Consider the following 24,909-nt stretch of genomic DNA (forward strand, 5'->3'; position numbering starts at 1 on the left):
AAAACAACTGTGGAATTACACTTTTTTTGCAATGTCACCGCACTTGGATTTTTTTTCCAGTTTTCAAGTACACTATATGGTAAAACCAGTGATGTTGGTCAAACGTACAACTCGTCCAGCAAAAAATAAGCCCTCACATGGCCATATTTACTGAAAAATAAATAAGTTATGGCTCATGGAAGAAGGGGAGCAAAAAACGAAAACGCAAAAATGGAAAATGCTCCGGTCATGAAGGGGTTAATTGTGGTTTTATTAAACATATAAAATTAATTTATATACAATCGGAATTTAAACATAGTCTTTTAAACAAAGCTCTTAAAGGGAATCTGTCAGTAGGATAAACCCTCATAAGCTGTATACATGGACATGCCAGTCATTTAAAACTGAATAAAATTATTCCTTGATATCTGTGTTCCGATGTTTAGTCCAGAGAAATCCACATTTTTCTTAATATGTAAATGATTCGTTAAGGGCCAGACACAGATTTCCCTGAGAATCTGCTTCCAGAAATTATTTTAAATGAAAGGATGTGTTACCACATACTGCAGAGCTGTGTGTGATTACAGCTAATACAGTACAGTTGAGCAGACCTTTGTCTAATTACAAACACATTTGTAGCTGCAGTTGTCCTCTCATAGTGCTTCATCTTTCTTCTCACAGGCAGCTAGTGTGGGGGATAGTGCAATACAGAAGAGCTGACAGCACTCTGAGAAGAGACTTGGAATTACAAATGTGTTTGCAAAGAGTCAAAATTAAACTCTGCTGTACTGCGTTAGTTATAATGAGACACAGCACTGCAGTAAAGCTTACAGCAATATGAGAGGACTACTGCATCTCAGCTACAGAAGTGTTTGTAATAAGATAAAGCTCAGCTATGCTGTACTAACCCTCCTCCCCCACACTGGCTGCCTGTGTGATGGAAGCTGAAAAAGGTTTAGTTGTAGTCAGGCACAGCTCTGCAGCAGAGAGGACAAATGCAATTGTGTTTGTAATGAGACTAATCTTATCTCTGCTACACTCTGTTAGTTATAATCACAGACAGTTTTGCAGTGAGATCAGGAGAGCAGTCAGTCATTACATGTCTAACACTGGTAACTCCCACTTTCATTTAAAATAAGCACTGGAGGCAGATTCTCAGGGAAATCTGTGTTTGGCCCATAGATCTTAACAGCTCCTTTGCATATTAAGGAAAATGTGGAATTCTCTGGAATAAAATATTGGATCACAGATACAGTTATATGAAAAAGTTTGGTCACCCCTATTAATCTTAAGCTTAATGTTTTATAAAAATTGGCGTTTTTGCAACAGCTATTTCAGTTTGATGTATGTAATAACTGTTGGACACAGTAATGTTTCTGCCTTGAAATGAGGTTTATTGTACTAACAGAAAATGTGCAATCTGCATTCAAACAAAATTTGACAGGTGCATAAGTATGGGCACCTCACCAGAAAAGTGACATTAATATTTAGTAGATCCTCCTTTTGCAAAAATAACAGCCTCTAGTCGCTTCCTTTAGCTTTTAATGATTTCCTGGATCCTGGATGAAGGTATTTTTGACCATTCTTCTTTACAAAACAATTCCAGTTCAGTTAAGTTTGATTGTCGCCGAGCATGGACAGCCCTCTTCAAATGATCCCACAGATGTTCAATGATATTCAGGTCTGGGGACTGGGATGGCCATTCCGGAACATTGTAATTGTTCCCCTGCATGAATGCCTGAGTAGATTTGGAGCGGTGTTTTGGATCATTGTCTTGCTGAAAGATCCATCCCCTGCGTAACTTCAACTTTGTCACTGATTCTTGAACATTTTTGTCAAGAATCTGCTGATACTGAGTGGAATCCATGCGTCCCTCAACTTTAACAAGATTCCCGGTGCCAGCATTGGCCACACAGCCCCAAAGCATGATGGAACCCCCACCAAATTTTACTGTGGGTAGCAAGTGTTTTTCTTGGAATGCTGTGTTTTTTTGCCGCCATGCATAACGCCTTTTTGTATGACCAAACAACTCAATCTTGGTTTCATCAGTCCACAGGACCTTCTTCCAAAAAGAAACTGGCTTCTCCAAATGTGCTTTTGCATACCTCAGCCGACTCTGTTTGTGGCGTGCTTGCAGAAACGGCTTCTTTCGCATCACTCTCCCATACAGCTTCTCCTTGTGCAAAGTGCGCTGTATAGTTGACCGATGCACAGTGACACAATCTGCAGCAAGTTGATGCTGCAGCTCTCTGGAGGTGGTCTGAGGATTTTCCTTGACTGATCTCACCATTCTTCTTCTCTGCCTTTCTGATGTTTTTCTTGGCCTGCCACTTCTGGCCTTAACAAGAACTGTCCCTGTGTTCTTCCATTTCCTTACTATGTTCCTCACAGTGGAAACTGACAGGTTAAATCTCTGAGACAGCTTTTTGTATCCTTCCCTTGAACAACTATGTGAATAATCTTTGTTTTCAGATCATTTGACAGTTGTTTTGAGGAGCCCATGATGCCACTCTTCAGAGGAGATTCAAACAGGAGAAAAACTTGCAAGTGGCCACTTTAAGTAGATTTTCTCATGATTGCATACACCTGGCTATGAAGTTCAAAGCTCAATGAGGTTACAAAACCAAAAAAAGTGCTTTAGTAAGTCAGTAAAAAGTAGGTAGGAGTATTTAAAACAAGAAAATGATAAGGGTGCCCATACTTATGCATCTGTCAAATTTTGTTTGAATGCAGATTGCACATTTTCTGTTAGTACAATAAACCTCATTTCAAGGCAGAAACATTACTATGTCCAACAGTTTTTACATATATCAAACTGAAATAGCTGTTGCAAAAACACCAATTTTTATAAAACATTAAGCTTAAGATTAATAGGGGTGCCCAAACTTTTTCATATAACTGTATCCAGGTGTCATTTTATTGAACTTTATATAACCTATATTCTCATATGGGCAGTTTAGCAAGGTTGATGCTACTGGCAGATTAACTTTAAAAAGGTTGTCTGGCCTTAGATTGACTGGAGACTTGCAGCATATGTGACTGTAGAATTGTGAATTCTCTTATTGTGCACATTGAACACCAATGGGTGCTGAGTGTTCGTGACTGCAAATATGTGATTACATACATGCGGTCACGTGCCGACTAGTTAGATGAGGCCTAGCTCAATGCAAGTGTTTTCAGTGTAGCTGGACACAGTCTAGTTGAAATGTGGCTGGGAGTATGCAAATAGCATACTTGTGGTCACATGACCACCTGATCACGGCGCCAGCACCGGAGAATACTTGCAGCACTCAGTGACTGCAGACTTGTAGTCTAAGGCTGGACAACTCCTTTTCACAAATATTTTAATTTTCTCAGGCACATTGTGAATACCTATATTGACAACACTCTCATGCTGTATTATAGATTTCCCTCTAAAAACAGTTATTTCTCATCTTTTCTCTTGGAACATTACTTATTACCAGAAGAGGACAACAACATATATTGCTCAATGAAAAAAACATTCACAGAAATGAAATGCTTGAAAATTATTTTTTAATCTCTTTAAATTACTTGATAGAAATTATTTTAAATGTTTACTACAAAAAGCAAGGGACTCCTCACAGTCAGTCATCAGTCATAGTCCTCATGGTCAATCATATATACAATTGCTACAGTGTCTACCCTATACCAGTTGTTGATGATGATTCTTGATTTTCAACTACTATTCTTATACAAACATCCAAAAAGTTATATTTTTGTATTTTTGGATGTCTGTGGCTCGTTTAGAATTTTAGTTGGATACTATGATATACAGAGTCATAAGGGACTTAAGTCTTCCCAGCCAATTAAATTCACCTCCTTTTGCAATAATGTCTACCTTATTGATGTGGCTCAAATCTAGTAAACCTATGTTTGTGTATATTTGTAAATTGCTTATTAATGTTCTTAATATATTTAGTATCAGGATCAATCCTTTTTCAGGACAATAATATTGGAAATTGTGTTTTCTGCAACATATTTTATATTTACAAATTATGTATCTAAAAAAAGGCTAATACAATAATAATTAAGTAATATCAAACAATTATATATACAAGTATACACTCTTTTGTTAAAATATATTTTTAGGTAGTAAAATGTATATAAATCAGTAGGAAATGTTATTGTCTAATTTTATGAAATCAGAAATAACTTTTAGCTAATATTCTATATCGGTATTGGTAATGAAGAATTATAATACTGTATAATACTGCATACCCACAAGTAGCAGATGAGTAATATTTCTTAACGGTAATGGTTAATTATGTTTCAAAGCTGTAATATAATGATAATGAAACAGACACCAAAGGAAATGGCTTTTAAGAATTATTAGCGTAATCAATAGAAGCACATGAAAAATGTGACTGTTAAATTGCTTTAGTCTTGTCATTGGTTATATCATTCATTCAGCTGACAAGTCTGTTCCAACTGCTGCAAAACCTACAAACACGATCACATTAAATATTCAACAAGTTTCCATATAAGTCTAGAGCGTAGAGGGAGCTGAATAGCCAAATATAAAAGCAAAAAAAATACAAAACCTCAAACATTTTCAACAAAAAAAATATATCTCGGTACAGAATAAAATGTGCATTCAGTGCGGAATAGAATAAGGTGATAATGTTTCAAATGCCTTACTATATGGTAAATATTGTACAGTATATGTTTGGTGTCAAAATAATAAATAATTGATTATATTCAAGATATAAGTTTTGTATCTTCTAGAAAAAGTAGGCAAATAAAAAAAATTAATATCGGCAGTCATGAATGGGTTGTCTGGTTTTGAAACCCTATTTTTATACACTTTACATAGGCACTTTGAGATAAAATAGGGGCGACTTGGGCATTTGCTTTGGGTGCTGCTTGCCTGGCAGCACCAATAAGTCACTTTGCGATGACCAGAGGTTTCAAATGTAGGAATAGGTCAGTAAACTGATTTTTTTGCCACAGGAGATGGAATGTCTAACTACAACTCTGATTAAAAGATTTGCCCTGGGCCCTCACATCTCAGCAACAGCGCAAAACAGCTACACAAAATATCTCTTTGACTGGAGAACTCAACATATTCATGCATTACATGGATTCTCCATTTAGTCAAGAAGTGTGGAATCTCTCACATAGTGATGCTGTAGAGCAATAGCTCATGTTGCTAGGCTTCCAGTCAATTTACATCTGATTTCTAGAATACATTGAGGAAATCATTGTTGGGTAAACTTTTATTTTTTGAGTGACCAAACAGGAGTTTCTCTTAAGTTAAATCTGTAAAAGAAAACCCAAACTTGTTTCTAATGTTATTGGTTGCATTTTTAAATTGCACCATTTTAGGGTACTGAGCCAGGATTAAGGAATTAGTTCACGGGATCCATGTCTTCTGGACCAGACAGGCTCTACAGACACTCCAAGGCACAGTTCTCTCCTAGCCAAACAATTGCTTTTCTCAAAGAAGCTTTCTCAGGAGCAGAGAGAGAGCCATCAGCTTGTGGACACTCTGCACTATTATACCATATCTAAGCATTAGAGGTGGTTGACAAGGGGGTCATCAGGAACATCTGGAGTGAATAACAAACATCTGAAGTAGCAATTCCCTGCTACTCAACTACCTGACTGGTTTATTTTCAAAGTAAAAGGCCACATTCACACATTCAGTATTTGGTCAATAACTTACATCAGTATTTGTAAGACAAAATCAGGAATGGATGAGAAATGCAGAAGTGGTGACGTGTTTATATTATACTTATCCTCTAACTGTTTGACTCCTGATTTTGGCTTACAAATACTGATGTAAAATTTACAGGCACAGCTAGAGTTAACAGACCTGTCCACAGCAGGGACTGGAAACACAAGCTGCTCATGTGTTAAGCACCTTGGGTTTAAGATCTGATAACACTTGAGTGCATGCAGGTTTTAACTATAGAACTATCTTCATTAGAGTATACAGCATATATTTCTTTAGATCTTGTGAATTATTATTTTATATAATAATGCATGCTCTTGTATGTATGTTAGCATGTTCTTTGTGACTAACAGTTTGGGAGTATTGGCCGAAAATATTTTCCCTTTATGTGTGCTCATGTTTTTTTTTGACTGCTTAAACTGATGTTTGTCACTCACCTGTGATGACTACATCAGACATACTAATTATGTTAATTGATGCCACTCCTCTGTATTTCACTTTCCTATATTTAGACCTTGATAACTCACAACTTAGTAGGATAGGAGTAAGAACCATGCTGGCTCGAAACGTGTCATCCTTTCTCTAATTTTTTATGCCCCCCTTTATCTAATTCCCCTTTAATATGTTTTTAATTAATTTTCATTAAATGTGAAGTTTAATATTCTACACTTTTTTTCGGGGGATTGCTGGATATTTTCTATTGCTACTGATGTAAAATCTGACCAAATATTGAATGCGTGCATTGGCCTTAGACAGTAAAGTATAAGACACTAAAAAACTAGTATAACATCTTTAAAGCGGAAAACCCAGCTTTAAAGATTTAAAAAATAATAACAAATAACTATTTTACATGGGTAAAGTTAATAGCGGTACAATACATTGTTTAGTTTTTTTTACATGGTTAGGGGTAGAAATGATGAAAATAAACAGCTATTCTGAACTTTTACATTTTTCATTGGTCCAATTTGTATTAATGACACATGACATATTAATATGTCATGTGTCATGACACCGGTTCAGCGGGGGCTCCGGCGGTGAGCCCGCACTGAACCGGGCACATGTCAGCTGATTATTACAGCTGACATGTGCCCGCAACAACTGCGGGTGGAATAGCGATCCACCCGTGGCTGTAAACTAGTTAAATGCCGCTGTCAATCTCTGACAGCGGCATTTAACAGCGCCTCGCCGAAAGCGCGTTACTTACCCCACCCATCGGTGACCCCGTCACGTGATCGCGGGTCACTGATGGGTCAGAATGACAACCCGGGGTCTGCAGCAGACCCCAGTGGTTGTCATAAAAAGATTGCTATGAGCGCTACCTAGTGGTCGGCGCTCATAGTACAGGAGCATTTTTGCTACATTCAGGTGGTCTGCTGATCATCTGTATGTAGCAGAGGCGATCGGACAGCTGCTTCTAGTCTCCTATGGAGACTATTGAAGCATGCAAAAAGTTAAAAAAAAATGTTTTTAAAAATATTAAAAAAATATTAAAGTTTAAATCACCGCCCTTTTTCCCCATTCAAAATAAAATGATAAAAAATAAATCCCACATACACATATTTGGTATCGCCACATTCAGAATCGCCAGATCTATCAATATAAAAAAAGAATTAATCCAATCGGTGAACGGCGAAATGAAAAAAAAATTCCAAATGCCAAAATTACGTTTTTTTGGTTGCTGCAACATTGCAATAAAATGCAATAACGGGCGATCAAAACATCATATCCACCCCAAAATGGTATCAATAAAAACGTCAGCTCGGCACACAAAAAATAAGTCCTCACCCGGCCCCAGATCCAGAAAAATGGAGACGCTATGGGTCTCGGAAAATTGCACTTTTTTTTTTTTTTTAGCAAACTTTGGATTTTTTTTTCACCACTTAAATAAGAAAGAACCTACACATGTTTGGTATCTACGAACTCATGATGATCTGGAGAATAAGAATGGCAGGTCAGTTTTAGCATTGAGTGAACGTGGTAAAAAAAAAAGAAAAAAACATCTGTGGTATTGCATTTTTTTTGCAATTTTACTGCACTTGGAATTTTTTTCCCGTTTTCCAGGACATGATATGGTAAAACTAGTGATGGCTTCAAAAAGTACAACTCGTCCCGCAAAAAAATAAGCCCTCACATGGCCATATTGCCCAACAAATAAAAACGCTATGGCTCTGGGAACAAAGGGAGCAAAAAGCGAAAATGCAAAAACGGAAAATGCTCTGGTCATGAAGGGGTTAATGACATTATTATTATTATTATTATTATTATTATTATTATTATTTAGCCGGTAAGTAGCACCTTTTTACAAACCAGGCCATTGATCAGCAACACTGTATGTATATATAGGCAATAATAATGGTTTTATTCTAGTCTTAAATTCTCAATAACCATAAGCCACTTTTTTGTTTTGGGCAAATTTACATTTTTAAAAGATACCATTTTATAGATTAAAACGCACCATGACTACGTGTGAATGCAGCCTTATAATTAGACTTAATTACATTTTAACAGCTTTTGGACTACAGTGTCTTATAACATCTACACATCATTCAGTATGTATGTCTCTGAACTAATTATTTTGAATGTCACAAATCTACTGTAAAAATAGAAGGTGAATCACTTTATCTCCAATGAAAGCTTTTCATTGATCAGTAATAGATTGTGTCATTTATGAAGGAACATGCACAAAAGTGGCTGCTAGTGAGAGATCCTAAAAAAAGATGGCAAAAATCTGTCAATTTGCCACCTTGATCATAATTTGTGTCACAGTAATCACATGACTGACTATATGACCATGTTGTAAAAAAGTCCATGCCTGAGTTCAAAAATTGCCATACACTATCTGTAATGTTTATTCAATGTTTTATTGCTGAGCTGTAAGAGGTGATATCCTCCATATTCATTCAAAAATGATTAGTTAATTCTCTGCCATTGCTTTAATATAGGCTACTATAGCTCTTTCTAATTGGCACGCAATACCATGTGATATGATGGCTGCAATGTATTATGGGAAAACCTCCTGGTCACATCCAAGGTAATGTGAGCATTCTCTGATGCAATCTTCTGCAATGTGTAAAGTAGTGGTGACCATTTTAGATGATTTGTGCAAATCAAATCTCAATTTGCTGGGTGCAGTGAATTCCTAAAAATACAATGTTAGTTCGATTTGCATCAAATTGATTCACTCATTTCTAGTTGCATGTTTTTGGTGCTGAAAGAAAAAGACTTTTGGATTATTCTACATCTATCTGTATGCTGCCTCTTGTTCCTTTTATGACTTGTACATCAGAGAGATTCCTGTATCATAGTTTTGCCTTGTCAATGGTTTAGTTCAACTAAGCGTCCTACAGACATAACTTTTTTGGGGTCTGTCACAGGATTGACAGGAATCATTAGGAAGCCAGTGTGATGAGATCAGACAAAGATTAAAGCATCATTCCAAATTTTTTTTAAAGTTTACTGCTGGAATGGTGCCACTAATCTAAGTTCCCTGCCCTTAGTAATATACTTACCTGCTGCTGTCTTCTGTTACCGGTACCGCTACTGTCATCTTCTGCAGGTCGATCTAGTGTTTGCTCAGTGAGACAGAAGTCACAACTCAATGGAAGTCTGTGAGAGCCAGAAGTAGGCCTGAACGAGGCGTTCATAGACTTGCATTGAGAGCTTGTGACCGTCATGTCTGACTTCCGATCAGTCAGAACTTCAATCACAAGATGGCGGATTGGGACTGGAACTGTGCCAGGAAGGGCTGAAGACAGCAGATGGTCAGTATAATACTAAAGACAGGGAACTTAGATTATTGCCACCACTCTAGAACTAAAATAAAAAAATGCTGGAATGGTGCTTTAACTATGCGATTAAAATAATACAGGAGATTTTAATCACAACAAGGTTAAGAGAGTCTGTCACCCCCAAAAACCCAAATTGAACTATTAGACATTAATGTGCGGAAGGTATCCACAATAAAAATTATACTTTCAGGGTAGGTGTACACATTAAGTATTTCCTGTAGATATTTCTGCATCAAAAAGATGCATCTTGGCAGGAGAAATGCTGCTTAAAATACATGCATTTGTGGTGCATTTTTGGTGCATTTTTGAGTTATTAATGCATTTTTTATACTTTTCTAAGTGTTTTTTACTATTCATTTAAATTGGTTAAAAAAGCGGTAAAAACTCTGAAAGAATTGACCTGCTGCAGATTTGAAATTGCTTCAAATGAGCAAGAAAAATATAAGCACCATGTGCATGAGATTTCGGAAATCTCATTAACTTCACTTGAACAGTTAAATGCTGCATTTTTCATGGCAAAACACACGGAAAAAGCATGGAAAAAATGCAGCAAATAGGCAACGTATGAACATACACTTAATGTAGAGTTGAGTCATTTTTGTTTTATATAAAAACAGTTTTATTAGATATATAATTGAGGGAGCTTGTGTGTGTTGAGCCCATGGCCTCACTGAAAGTGCTTCAAAGCCCCCTCATTTACATTCAAGCGCAACTACTAAATTCTAAAGTTAAAAGAATGGTTCTTATTGCGGCAAAGTCCGTTATATGAATGTCTAGAAGTTTGATTTGCATTTGTGTGTGATAGGCTCCCTTTCACATAATTACTATTTTAGCATAGGACTATTTGTATATAAATGTAAAGATTTAAAGTCCTATATGTTTTGAAAAACATGCACAAAGAGATGAGTGGACCAAGCACACTTCAAATTTACTGGTTTGTGTGGATTTTCCCAGAAATTATTCTTCTCAAATGGAATGCCCCTTTTAATGCTCTGAGGTCTCAGACCCTTGAGCATATTAAGCTTATCATGTAAAAAAAATGATAGTCAATTTACCGCACACCCCTTCAGCCCTGCTCCTCACCGTCACCTGTCCGGTCCTTATAGCATCTTCTTATCACAGCTCTGATGGCTCTTTATTGTTGAATAAAAAAGTGGTCCCAGGCCACCATTTTGCTGAATTCACACGGAAGTGAAGTACAAAAAATTCACATTTTGGCGAATTCGAATTTTTTAAAAATCAAGTAGAATCCAATTCCTCTCTAATATATTTGCTCATCTCTATTCATACATGATTTAGTAAATTAATAAAAGAATACGTATAACTATTAAACCTATACAAAGAAATAATACACAAACTTTATTTTTAGAAGCCCAAAATATGTCTTGTATAAAGTTTTAGCCTTTTTCAAAAGACATGTATTAAAGCAACGTGAAAGCACTGGCATTTGTAATCATTTTCCTGGTTGTAATATATTTTTATTATGAGAAGCCAGTGGTAGACAAAATAATAATTCCTCTTATATTTGTAGAACCAAGGCTCTACATAGCCATATTGCGGAGATTAATTGGTGTGACACTAGAAGGTAAAACAAAAGTACATGGCCTGTATTCTTTAATCTAGGATGATTTATTGCTTTGGGTCATGGAAGTACAAGTGGAAATTATTGAACTACTTTTAATTCCCAAAAGTCATTGTATGGCAATGATAAATTTAACCCATACTCAATTATTCAGTGGGCACCTTGAGTTCACACATGTCCAAAAGTACTGTATAATCTGGAGCCATGCTTTTAATAAAATCTGTCTCAGGAAAATACATTTTTTCTGATGCATTATCAAATAAATAATATTACTTTAGAACAAAACAATACAAGCTGTAAAGAAATATCCATAAAAAAATAATCTCACTATGATTCCATAGAAATACAAGTCAGATGCTATGACTAAGGGAGCAAACTGAAACACATAAGTCAGTAGCATAGCTACCAAGGGATAGAGGGGGAGGTCACCCCAGGCCACTCACTCTGAGTGCCCCCCCCACATAGTGACCACCCTTTTTAACTGTATCGAAGTGCATGGTCTTCCTGCAATACCACTCTTCATTCTGTAAAAAGCATGGTGCTTTTGGCCAGTGGCCTACAGAACAGCAGTGACACACTTGATGAGTCCTGGGTAAAGTCATGGAATGATGTCCTTGCAATGGGACTCTGATGACCCCAGTGTTTCACTGCATTAGTCTGCCCAAATCTTGACATTCTCTGCCTGTGGACTTGCCAGAATCCAGGATTAAGTTAATTTAAAGTGTTTTTAATAGTATTTGTACGAGGACTGATGGGGCATCATACAATGTGGAAATTACTGTGGGGGCCATCAAATAGTGTATGAGTGTATGAATTCTACTGTTGGGGAATTATACTGTATATAGGCAAACTTTGGGGGCATTATACTATGTGAGGCCTATTATCATGGCAATATACTGTATATAGGGTTTTTTGAGTATTAAACTGTGTGTAGGGGTTTTGGGGTATTATATTATGTATAGGGGGTTTGGGAGCCCTTTACTGTAGGATTACCACTGTTGAGGCCATCATACATTGTTGGAGCATTATGTTATGTATAGGGGGCTCTGAAGGCTAATATACTGTGTGTAAGGGAGCTGTGGGAACATCCGACTGTGTATATGAGAGTAGTTGGGGCCATCATTCTGTATATATGGTGCTGTGGGGACATTATACTGTGTATAGAGAAGCAGTGAGGACATCATATTTTGGGGGGAGTACTCTGGGGGCTTCATAGCTGTATAGTAGACCTGCACAAGGGAGGAATCAGGGAACATTAATGCAGTATATTGAGGGACTCAGAGGACATTATTATTGTACGTGGAGGGGATTCAGGAGATATTACCATATGTCGTGGGACTCAGGAGACATTAAACTCTAAGTGGTGGAGGACCCAGGGGAGATTATATAATGTTAGGTGGGCAAAAAAAGCATTATACAGTGTAGGGATTCAGTCTATCTGCTAGGTATTAGGCATAAGGCCTTAGGTAGCATTCACACCAGCACTGTAGTATTGGTCCAAACATATGCAGTTTTTATTGCTTTCCACAAGTTGCACAGCTCCAAAACAAACTCATAAACATAAATCCCTAGTTTTTTCCAGGTGCTAACTAAACAGGCCATAGCTACTCACACATGGTTGAGCTAGTCCCAGCTCGGTGAGACAAAACAGCTATTGCCCTGTGCAGACTCTTCTTAGAGAGATATTCTGGCCTATCACTCTCTCTTCGTCTCCAAGACACATCCAGTCTGGTCAGCTTCCCTAAGCTGACTGACTTAGATGAACACCTAGCCTGTTTATATGCAGAACTAGCTAGGTACACTAATCAAAGCCTGCAAAGCTAGGATTTAACCCTAGCCTGCCTGTCATTGCTACAATGAGCATTTAGAGTATTGTGACCATCAAACTTGCATACAGGAAGCATTATTACTTTCTAAAATATTAATGCCCTCTGCATTAATGCTGTTTGCTCTATTAAAAAGTACCCACATTTTACCATTTTGAAGAAATGTATACAGAATATTAGGACTGTAATTATCATAATTTTAAAGTTTAAAATAATTGTAAACTATGTATGTGAATTTTTGATAAGTTGTCCAGAAAAAATAAAAAGTAAAGTTGGCCGCCCTTCATGATAGTTGTAAAGATGGTTATCTGGTTAGGGGCAAAATAAGATGTGTTTTGACCCCCCACCAGTGTTGTGTCCCTCCCTGTGTTGAAATCCCAGCTATGCCACTGACGTAAATGGATTTTACCATGGATTATTGATTTTGGATTTATGGATTTTAGACGGCGGCGTCTAAAAATCACTAAAGTTGACAAATCCCCGGGCCCGGATGGGATACACCTGCGAATACTGCAGGCATTAAGTAACGTCATAGATAGACCATTATTTTTAATCTTTAAAGATTCCACAATAACAGGGTCTGTACCACAGTACTGGCGTATAGCAAATGTGGTGCCAATATTCAAAAAGGGGACAAAAACTGAACTTGGAAATTATAGGCCAGTAAGCTTAACCTTTACTGTGGGTAAAATCCTGGAGGGTTTCCTAAGAGATGCTATACTAAAGTATCTGAAGGAGAATAACTTCATGACCCAATATCAATATGGGTTTACGAGGGACCATTCCTGTCAAACTAATCTGATCAGCTTTTATGAGGAGGCAAGTTCCGGACTGGTCCAAAGAAATGCAGTGGATGTTGTGTATATGGACTTTTCAAAAGCTTCTGATATGGTTCTACACAATAGGTTGATACATAAAATGAGAACAATGGGGATAGGGGAAATATATGTATGTGGGTTAAGAACTGGCTCAGTGATAGGAAACAAAGGGTGGCTATTAATGGAATACACTCAGACTGGGTCTCAGTTAATAGTGGGGTACCACAGGGGTCAGTATTGGGCCCGCTTCTTTTTAAAATATTTATTAATGACCTTGTAGGGGGCATACAGAGTAATATTTCAATATTTACAGATGACAATGAACTCTGCAGGGTAATCAATATAGTGGAGGACAATTTTATATTACAGGAGGATCTATGTAAACTAGAAGCTTGGGCTGATAAATGGCAAATGAGCTTTAATGGGGATAAATGTAAGGTAATGCACTTGGGCAGAGGAAATAAAATGTATAATTATATGCTTAATTGTAAAACACTAGGCAAAACTGTAACTGAAAAAGACTTAGGTGTATTGGTGGACGATAAGCTCACGTTTGGTGGGCAGTGTCAGGCAGCTGCTGCAAAAGCAAATAAAATAATGGGATGCATTAAAAGAGGCATAGATGCTCATGAGGAGAACATAATTTTACCTCTATACAAGTCACTAGTGTGACCACACTTAGAATACTGTGTACAGTTCTGGTCTCCGGTGTATAAAAAAGACATAACTGAACTAGAGCTGGTGCAGAGAAGAGCGCCCAAGGTTATTAGAGGACTGGGGGATCTGCAATATCAAGACAGGTTATTACACTTGGGGTTATTTACTTGGGAAAAACGAAGGCTTAGGGGTGATCTGTCACAGAGTGCATCTTCTTACAGTCACCACTGTACTTACGAGAGCTTCAATCAGCAAGATATCTTGAGTAAACAGTATTTACTTCATACTGGTTAAACATGAGATACAATTCAGTGTCACACAGTCCGTGTGCTGCTGACATAACACATTCAGGAAAGAAAGAAAACGCAGGAAGTAAAAACAACCAACAATTGAGAGCTTTCCTCCCCCACCTTACAGCAAGCATATAACTATACACACTATCGCCATCTGCTGCCTGGTTAGTATAAAGTCCTCCTTTCCCTTATAATAAGTCCTAATCTGTTGTATATGCCAACATGATCTTATTACTATGTACAAGTATATGAGGGGACAGTAAAAAGACCTTTCTACTGATCTTTTTACTCTGAGGCCTGAGACGAGGACAAGGGGGCATCTTCTACATCAGGAGGAAAGAAGGTTTAACCATAATCACAGACGTGGATTCTTTACTGTAAGAGCAGTGAGACTATGGAACTCTTTGCTGCATGATGTTGTAATGAGTGATTCACAACTAAAATTTAAGAAGGGCATGGATGCCTTTCTTGAAAAGTATAATATTACAGGTTATATATACTAGATTCCTTGAGAGGGCGTTGATCCAGGGAACTAGTCTGATTGTCGTAAGAAGTCAGGAAGGAAATTTTTTCCCCAATGTGGAGCTTAGTGTTTGCCACATGTGTTTTTTTGCCTTCCTCTGGATCAGCATGTTAGGCTATGGGTTGAACTAGATGGACTTAGTCTTCCTTCAACCTTAAAAACTATATTACTATGTTGCTATGTTATTATAAAACTTAGAAAACTTACAAAGGTAGAGTTGGAAGGGACTTCCAGGGTCATCTGGTCCAACCCCTTGCTCAATACAGGATTCACTAAATCATCTCAGACAGATCATGCTTTGGATTTTGGATTTTAAAGAATCAAAAGAAAGTGAACTGGTTTTTATTTATGGATGCTGGACAATCTTCCTGTTAATTTTTTTTATAGAAACTTAGTAGGTATGGGGAGCATTGTTGACTTTAACCCCTTAATGACCACCAATACGCATTAAAACGGCGGCCGTTAAGGGGCCTTATTCCCTCATTGCCATTTTAATATGGCGATCAGGAATAAGGATATAGCGCCCCCCAGAGTTGGAAAATCTCTGGGGTCTCAGCTACTCGCAGGCTGTGATGTGATAGATACTTTGTGAAAGTAAGAAAAGTTAAAATAAATAAAAAAATATTTAAAATGAAAAAATAAACACATTGTACTCACCTACACCTCGTCCCCGATGCCCTCGTCCCCTGTAAAAAATAGTAAAAAAAACCACCATATACTCACATTAACATCTAAACCCCGAAGCGCATGTCACCTGTAATAAAGAAAAAATAATAAACCACCTTAATTCTCACCTGTCCACCATAGTTCATATAACATCAAGTATCCCACATCAATGTCACTGATAGCACAGCTACAGTGTATCGCGATGAGCTGCCGATACTGAGGTCACTGGAGTTCATCAGCTGAAGATCACTTATGGCACCGGTGTTGCGTGAGATTTTTCTTTCTTTTTTTATGCATTTTTTCAGCGTTTTTTGTGGCGTTTTTTTTCACTGTCCTTGCATGTACATAAAGGCTATGTTCACACATTGCATTTTTTTAGCATATTTTCTGCATCAAAACCTGATCTCTTGGCGGGTTTTGGTACATTTTTTGGTGCATTTTTTGGTGCGTTTTTTCAGGATCCCAAAGTTCAGCTTTGTTTACACCACAGAAGCATGAACACAGGACCCCAATGCAAGACATATGTGAAACCAGATTAACCAGAATTTCAAATGTAACAGTGGGGGAGGAAAATTGTTCAGGAATAGTTTTTCTAGACACTGGCAGTTCATTGATTTTGTATGACACTGACAATATTTACTTTCACACTATGGTCTGCCATTCAGTTGCACAGGCACTGTTCTATTTCACTCCTCTATGAGCCACTGGTATTGTTCTATCTCACACGTACCACAGTCAATGTTTAAATAAAATTCCACACAGTTTTAACAATTTATTTAAGAATAAAAAACAATGTATACTCACCTAACGTCCAATGCCCGAAGCCTTTGTCTCTTGTAAGAAACCAAAAATAAAAAGCAACCATATCCCTCACCTGTCCACCCTCATGATGTAATCCACAGTGTCCCAAGGTGATCCGGATCACTTCTACAGCAGCCCCATCAGCAATCACTGATGTGACTGCTGTAGAGGACAGCACTGTAGACACTGACAGGACTGTAATCACTCCTGTCAGTGTATAGTGCTGTGTTGCAGGAGTGAGGTCACTGGAGTTCAAACAGCTGAAGATCAACTGAGAGCTCCGGTGATCTCACTTACGGCATTAGTGTTGCGTGGGAAAATTCTCATGCAGCACCGGTGCCGTAAGTGAGGGCACCGGAGCTCTCAGCTGATCTTCAGCTGATGAACTCCAGTGACCTCAGTGCTGGCAGCTCATCGCAATACACTGTGGGAGCGATCGCGCTCCAGTCAGTGTATCACCAGCTGCCGGATAGCAAGGTCACATTTCGGATGTGGCTGTACTATCAATGACATCGACGTGGGGCACTCGATATTATATGGACTGCGGTGGACAGGTGAGGATTATGGTGGTTTATTTTTTTTTTTTTATTACAGGTGACATTAGCTTCGGGGATTAGGTGTTAATGTGAGTATATGGTGTTTTTTTATTTAATTTTTTTACAGGGGACGAGGGCTTTGGGGACAAGGTGTAGGTGACTATAATGCACTTATTATTTCAATTTAAATAATTATTTATATATTTTAACTTTTTTTTTACTTTCACTGTGCAAGCGCCGCTGATGAAAGATTACTCCTCCCATCAGTGGTGCTTGCAGTGGTGCACTGCTTGTGTACAGTGACAGAAGGCACCAGATGATGGGGGTAGTAGTCCATCAGCCAGCGCCTATGACCCGCTTTAAGCTTTTTCCACGGGTCACTGTCATAGCTGTGGGATCATGCTGACACCTGACAGCATGATCCCGCAGTGCTGTGATCGGTGGTAGCAATCTTACCTCTGATCACAGCCCCTGTATCCCATGCTGTCACGCAGATGAAAGAGTGAAAAACCAAGGATTTTCGGGGCCCCCTTCGGGTTTGTGTTTGGGATTGTGTGCCCGAACATGAACATTTTTTTGATGTTCAGGTTTAGTCGATGAACCGGAACATTAAAAAACTCACTCATCTCTAGATATGATGACTAGAGTTGAGCACATGTGCTCACTACTCGAGTTCACATCAGGTACTCAGGTATGCATCGAGTATCGCGGGTCCTCAAGTGACATGTTAGAGTTCCCGACCAACTTGTTTTGTGGCTGTTAGACGGTCAAAAAAATATGCAGGGATTGCCTGCAATACATGGGCAATCCCCGTTTGTTTTTTTTTGGGTGTCTAACAGCCGCGAAACATGCAGGACGGGGACTTGAGCATGTCACTCAAGCACTCGCAATACTTAGTGCATACCTGAGCACCCAATGCAAACTAAAGTAGCGAGCACTTGCGCTCAATACTAATTACAACGTATTCAATATGACGATCTAATGTTATCAAATTCTCTGTCGTACATGTGGATTCAAAATGCTCACTATACCCCTGGATAAAATCCTTGAGGAGTGTAGTTTCCAAAATGGTGTTTTCCACTGTTTAGGTACATCAGATGCTCTCCAAACCCAACATGGCGTCCGCTCTCGATTCCCATTTTGCGCTCAAAAAGTCAAACAGTGCTCTTTCCCTTCAGAGCCCTGCCATGTGCTAAAACAGTAGTTTTCCCCACATATGGGGCATAGGCATGCTCAGGAGAAATTGCACAACAAATTTTGTGGTCCATATTCTCTTGTTAACCTTGTGAAAATAAAAAAAATTGAGTCTCAAGTTAAATTTTTATGAAAAAAAGTTAAATGTTAATTTTTTCCTTCCACATTGCCTCAGTTCCTCTGAAGCACCCGAAGGGTTAATACATTTCTTGAATGTAGTTTTGAGCACCTTGAAGGGTGCAATTTTTAGAATGGTGTCACTTTTGTGTATTTTCTGTCATATAGGCCCTCCCAAAGTCACTTCAAATGTGATGTGGTCCCTAAAAAAAATGGTTTTGTAAATTTTGCTGGAAATATGAGAAATCGCTGGTCAACTGTAAAGTAGATGTAAAGTAGGCATGTGGGAAATGTTATTTATGAACTACTTTGTGTGATCTATCTCTATCTCTGGTTTAACCCTAGAACGCGCAACCATAGAAATCTACACTTTCCCATACCTGGGGCCTTTTAGGCCTGTGTGCAAATAACATGGAGTAACTCAAATAGAAATACTTTTCAAAGTTTATTTGAGATGTGAATATTTCAAAACATTATAATTATGTGCATAAAACAAAAAAAAGTAATTACACCGGCTTAAAACGCCCAATATATGCATTCTATATAATTATATATATATATAACGATTTTTTTGTCTAAAAGTTTTTTATATAAAAGTTGTAGTAAACATGGTGCAGGAATATTTCTTTTTCAAAAACTTTCCTTTTCAAAGTTAATGATTACCTCAACAATTTTCACATACTTTTTCGGAAGAATGTTCCTTGCAGACATTTTGTCCACAAGTAGTACAGAATCGCTCAGATTTCCTTTCCTTCTTTGCTGGACAAATATAACAGCACATTCTTTTTTTTTCCTCTTGGCTCTGGATGTTCCTTAAAATGTATACCACATCGGATCATAGCTTTCGTAATTTGCCTTGGCAAGCATTTCGTGTTGCTTCGCTCCATCATGGTAGGCATCAAAAGTTCATAGCAAAGTTCCATCAAGAATAGACGTCTCTTGTCCTTCCTGTTGGCATGGAATTCTGGATGAGTTTCACTATAAACAATATAGCTATTGAGGGCTGACACATCAAGGATATTATAAAAAATGACTACAGGCCAACATTTTGTCTGCCTCTTCCACGAATACTCTCTAATCATTTCATCCATCTCGTCCACACCTCCTTTTGTTTTATTATAATGCAGTATGATTTCAGGTTTCTGTTTCCTGTCATCGGTGTCAATACTTCCATCATGATGCATTGTACTCAGTAATATCACGGATTTTTATTTCTTTGCTTTATAAGATACCATTGTCTCTTGATTGCAGAAACCAAAGACACTCTCATAAAGTGGTCGCTTGGGATTGTGCTTCATGATTGGAGGAATTTCGCGGCGGTTTGGCCCCATAGTACCAACAAGTGTGAGTTTTTTTCTGAAGCAAAAATTTGCCCAGTTCCAGATTGGTAAAGTAGTTGTCCATTGTTATATTTTTTCCAGAATTGAAAATTAGTACTGCAAGTTTTTTTACTATGTCAGAACATAGGACTTTCTGGACTGGAGCATCAGCTTCTTTGCCACAGTAAATCAGACCATTCATGCGATAATAGCTTGCAGAATCACACATCCCGAAAAATTTTTTGCCATACTTGGCAGGTTTACTGGGCATGTACTGAATGAATTTGCAACGTCCCCTAAAGGCAAGAAGTTGCTCATCCACTGTCACATTGTCATTAGGATGGTAAAGCTTTGTACAGTTTTTGATGAAAAGATTCCAGATTTAGCTAATAGGGGCTAATTTATCTGTTTCCAACCTCACAGGACGAGTTCTCTTATCATCAAAACGAAGGCTTCTCCGAATATTCTCAAATCTATTGACTGACATTGTAGCTTTGTAGTGTGGATCTGAAAAAGGGTTCAGAAATAATTCTCTGATTGGAACATCGTACAATTTTGTACACCCTGCCAGAAGAGTAAGGGCAATATAACCATAGAGTTCCTCTTTTATTATATTTTTCCATGTTTTTTTTCTTCCTGAAGCGATATGTTTTCCTTCTAAGTAACAGTACAGACAAAAAGACTGAAGATCACATGTAAACCAAGTACAGACCTAAAAGGCCCCAGGTATGTGGATATGGGGTAGTCCCAAAAAGAGTTGTTTTACCGAAATGCCTATAACATAAAAATATATGAACAACTGGAAATTACTAACAACTATATACCTGAGGAATACTTAGAGTTTCAAAATTCTAACTAAAGTAATCTTGCATAAAATAGAAAACAAGTAACCTAGCAGGCCTGCGAGGCCCCAGGTATGCGTTCTAGGGTTAAGGGCATATAAATTAAAAGTTTGAAAAATGTGAAATTTTCTAATTTTTGCTAAATTTCAATTTTTTTTCACAAATAAATGCAAGTCATATCAAACAAATGTTACCACTAACATGAAGTACAATTGTGGGAGTGGATACCCCACGCATCACACCCGGCATCCACTGCGCACTCTCCCTCTCCTCATTCAATGGGAAAATGCCCAGTGGATGCTGGGTGTGACGCACGGGGTAACCCCGCCCACAGCCCAGCATCCACAGCGGGGAGTGCGTCACTGATGTCACGCCACACTTAACGTGACATCAGTGGCGAGTCACGTGATGCCTCTCAGCTGCCAGCGATAGCACCGCTCAGAGGCAGAAAAGGTACCGCAAGGTATTTACAAAAACACTTCTGGGCCCCGGGGGGATACATTGGGGGTTCATATAAAGTAGTGGACAACTTCTTTAAGCAGCTCCTCTGGCTCTTGCTCAGTGTCACTTTTATTCTAGCCCAGCACTCTTTTACCCTCACTGTTTGAAACAGCAACCAGCATACAGACTACATCTGGTGTATTGCTATTCTCCAATTAAGGAATAACCCTATTTGTTTCCCTTTACTGTGCCTAAATTTCTCCTTGTGGCTTCAAATCTTTGCCTATTTGGAAAAAGCACCCTTCACTTACAGGAATAAGCTTCAAAGCTTCCAACTGTGAAAGAAGTCCTCACATTCTCTCAGTAAGAGCAGTATTCTCTCTTGCTGGTAGATTGGTCTCCTTCACCTAGACAGTCTATGAGATGCCAGTATGGGCTGGAGCTTCTTGCTTTGCTCCACTTTGGGGTAGCACACCATAAATGTTGAATGGTAATAATCCTATTCATAGATATCTATGATGCAGGCACTTTCTACTTCTATTAGGCTGTCCGTGAGTGTCTAACCTCTATTGGCAGGAAATAGTATTTTTTTATGAACTTACGTTACTATGAGTGTAGGTGTGCATAGTAATGCCAGAGCTACACTGCTCCTTGACCCAGCTGAGTCATAAGTAACTCTTCCAAGGACACATAACAAATCTTGATGCTAATGAGTGGCATCTCTATCAGTGTCATTCTGTTGAGCCCAACTGACTGGGAGTTGAGTGTTGTTTCCACTAAATCAATTATCTGTGCGGCATTCCTAAATTGCCACATATCTATCAAAATTCAGTTGCAGCACCATGCCTGATGGGTCAGAAAATTGCATTATCAAAGCATATTTTTATGCACATTAGACATTACAAGCATTTCTAACTGTAGAAAATAATTATTATTCTTTCATACCTAGAAGTGGATCAGGTAGAAATCAACATAATGAAGGCACTTGCATGATATAAAATCAACTTGGGTAACCGAAAAATTCTCTAATTCATCAGGATCACCCAAGGCTAAAGACAAAAATGTATAACAGCTTTTGACAGAACATAGTAAAATTCTGGTGGCAAACATCTTTATTTTTTGTAAGAGGGTAACACAAGCTGTTTCAACCCAATCAGTGTGATGTCTGACCCAGTAGATGACTCTGTATCAACAACTGGCAAAAAATGTAGGTGTAAATAGTCATGTTAAAGCACTCATTCATTCTTATAATAGGTGAGATTTTTCACCTATATTTTCTACAATGAATCCATATTTTTACAAAATTAAGGTCTTTATGGTTGCAAAGTTTAGGAGTGTTACGCTCCTGTATTATATCATGATATAAAGCAATGATACTCACCATTTTGTTCCCTTTGCACCCCAGCAGCTAATAGGTCTGGTTCACCGAGGCTTATATCATTAAGTCTTGTTCCTAAACACTCCATACATAGAGACTTGCACCATTCCTCTGCTTCCAGTTCTAAAGAGAAATGTTAAAGGGAATATGTATAAAATTTTACATAATGCATGGTTCATAAGGTTCGGTATATGCTTAGTATGAACAGTAGGGCAGATTTTTACAGGAACCACAGGTGCATATTACTATTAAGTATTTAACAACAGTGATTGGAAATGGCCAGTTTAATTTCATGTACCAACACAGCCTGATGTTAACATTGCAATGTTAAAAAAGCAAGACAAATTATTGGCTTTATAACTTTGCATTATTTTTTTCAGCTTTTATAGCACATTGGAATGCTAATTCGATTGGTGGTAAATGTTCCTGACAATGGTTTTTAAAAGAAATATAAATACCAAAGTAAACAATTCAGAGATGATGGTATTATAACTTATACTAAGTATAATTTCGATGCACAACATTAAAAAGCATAAAAATAAATGTAAATGTCAAATGGCAAACACATTGCCCTTTTCAAAGAAGAACACAGTTTGCATAAAGGAGTTTAACTATTATCAAGCTTTGAGTTATGATTGTTAAAAGGGCATGAACAAAACTCTGGATTTTCAAAGAAATGCCTGGTAGCTCTAAGTACCATTAATGCTTTGCCTGCATCGGCATTATTCCCTTAATAAGCTAGCCAGTTTGGGCCTTAAAGGGAGTCTGTCAGCAGTTTTGACCCTACAAAACTGCTGACAATACTTTATCAGTGATCTGGAAAGCAGTTTAAAGGGAACCTGCCATGCAGCACTAACCGGCTCCTGCACTACAAACATGCATGTTTTATTTTGAAATACTGTTTTTTTTTTCAGAGAAAAACATAGTTTAAAGCTAGGCCAAATATAAAGGGACTAATTCAAAAAGCAAGTCCTTGGTTACTTCCTGAGACTCAACTACATTCAAAGGTGCCTCCCTATGTAATTTTATAGAAATAGATCAGTCGGTACTGCTGAGTGGGCAGGGGCTTTCCTCCTGGACTCGTCTTTTTGTCTAGAGTTGGACAGATCATTTGAACTTTGATTTCACCAGCTGTGACAAATTTTCCCCCCAAAATTTTATTCACAGCGAATATTTGCTATGAATTGCAGTACTAAAATGCATCAAAATAACTGGAAAATATATAAAAGTCTTCTGCTTCAAAAATTCAGCATGCACACCGAAATCTAAACCACATTGTGTGCACATGTCCTTAAGGACCCCTATCTGAGCTGGGATAAATGTTAACACTCTGTCACAGTGTGGATATTAATAAAATAATTTGCAATTAATATCACATTTTTGAGGTGCAAATTATTGACAAAAGCAATTTTCACCATTTTAATACAGTTTCTATTTTGAACTGAATTATCTCTTACATTAATTATTTAGGTAAATGCAGTTCTGGGAATAGCTATAATAAAATGCACAAAAATTATTTTATAGTAAGTAATTATGTTTTGGAGACTTTTTTAAATTAACTTTTAATAGCATTTTATTACATTTTTAATCTATTAAAGGATTATTGCTTTACATTTTCAGATAGATCTTTTGATGGTCCCCAAGATTGGATTCACATAGACTTTAAATGTCCAGGTGGTCCGACTGCTGCTCTGCAGCAACGTTTTAAAATGTCACTGCATAGTAACTATCAAGCAGTTGTAAGAGCAGTAATCAGGCTGTCAATGACAACTACAGTCCCCTTATAGAAGGCACAGATGGTTTATTATCATCTGTGCTTTTACTATTACTATATACACAGAGCTAAACAAGTGCTGTGTATTATGCACTAGAAAGCATAGATTTCTACTAAATAAACAGTGGTCATTTGATCATAGGAGATCCAAACAGCTCTGCTATGCAATCAGCAGTCTAAATTTCCCCTGTAACTGGACACAAAATACTAGACCCAGTTACAAGGGAAATAAGATGAAAATAAAACTACTGAAATATTAAAATGCTCTCCCAAAGGTCTTTCATGCCCTTATGAGGTGGCACAATGTGTAAAATAAATGAAAAATAAATGAATACATGGGCAGCATGGTGGCTCAGTGGTTAGCACTGCAGCCTTGCAGCGCCAGGGTCCTGGGTTTGAATCCCACCAAGGATGACATCTGCAAGTAGTTGTATGTTCTCCCCGTGTTTGCATGGATTTCTTCCGGGTTCTCCGGTTTCCTCCCACAGACATACTGATAGGGAATTTAGATTGTGAGCTTAAATGGGGACAGTGCCGATATTGTCTGTGAAGCGCTGTGGAATTAATGGTGCTATATATGTGAGTAAAATAAATAAATACATAAACAAAAAATATCAGGTAAAAAAGAAAAATAATAATTAAAAATGTCACTGTTAATCTAAATCAATGAGTCCAGCATA

At 37.8% G+C, this 24,909-nt stretch overlaps 1 protein-coding gene across 1 annotated transcript in view; it reads right to left on the reverse strand.

The window, feature by feature from the left end:
* DOK6 (docking protein 6) overlaps window positions 1-24,909 on the reverse strand; it is a 746,130-nt gene that overhangs the window by 343,120 nt on the left and 378,101 nt on the right. The window contains 1 exon segment of the mRNA XM_073676947.1: window positions 22,459-22,578. Coding sequence (XP_073533048.1) covers window positions 22,459-22,578 — 120 coding nt within the window.

This window comes from Phyllobates terribilis, unplaced genomic scaffold (genome assembly GCF_046119375.1).
Source record: "Phyllobates terribilis strain yellow unplaced genomic scaffold, ASM4611937v1 Scaffold_4__5_contigs__length_816908805, whole genome shotgun sequence".
Taxonomy (NCBI): domain Eukaryota; kingdom Metazoa; phylum Chordata; class Amphibia; order Anura; family Dendrobatidae; genus Phyllobates; species Phyllobates terribilis.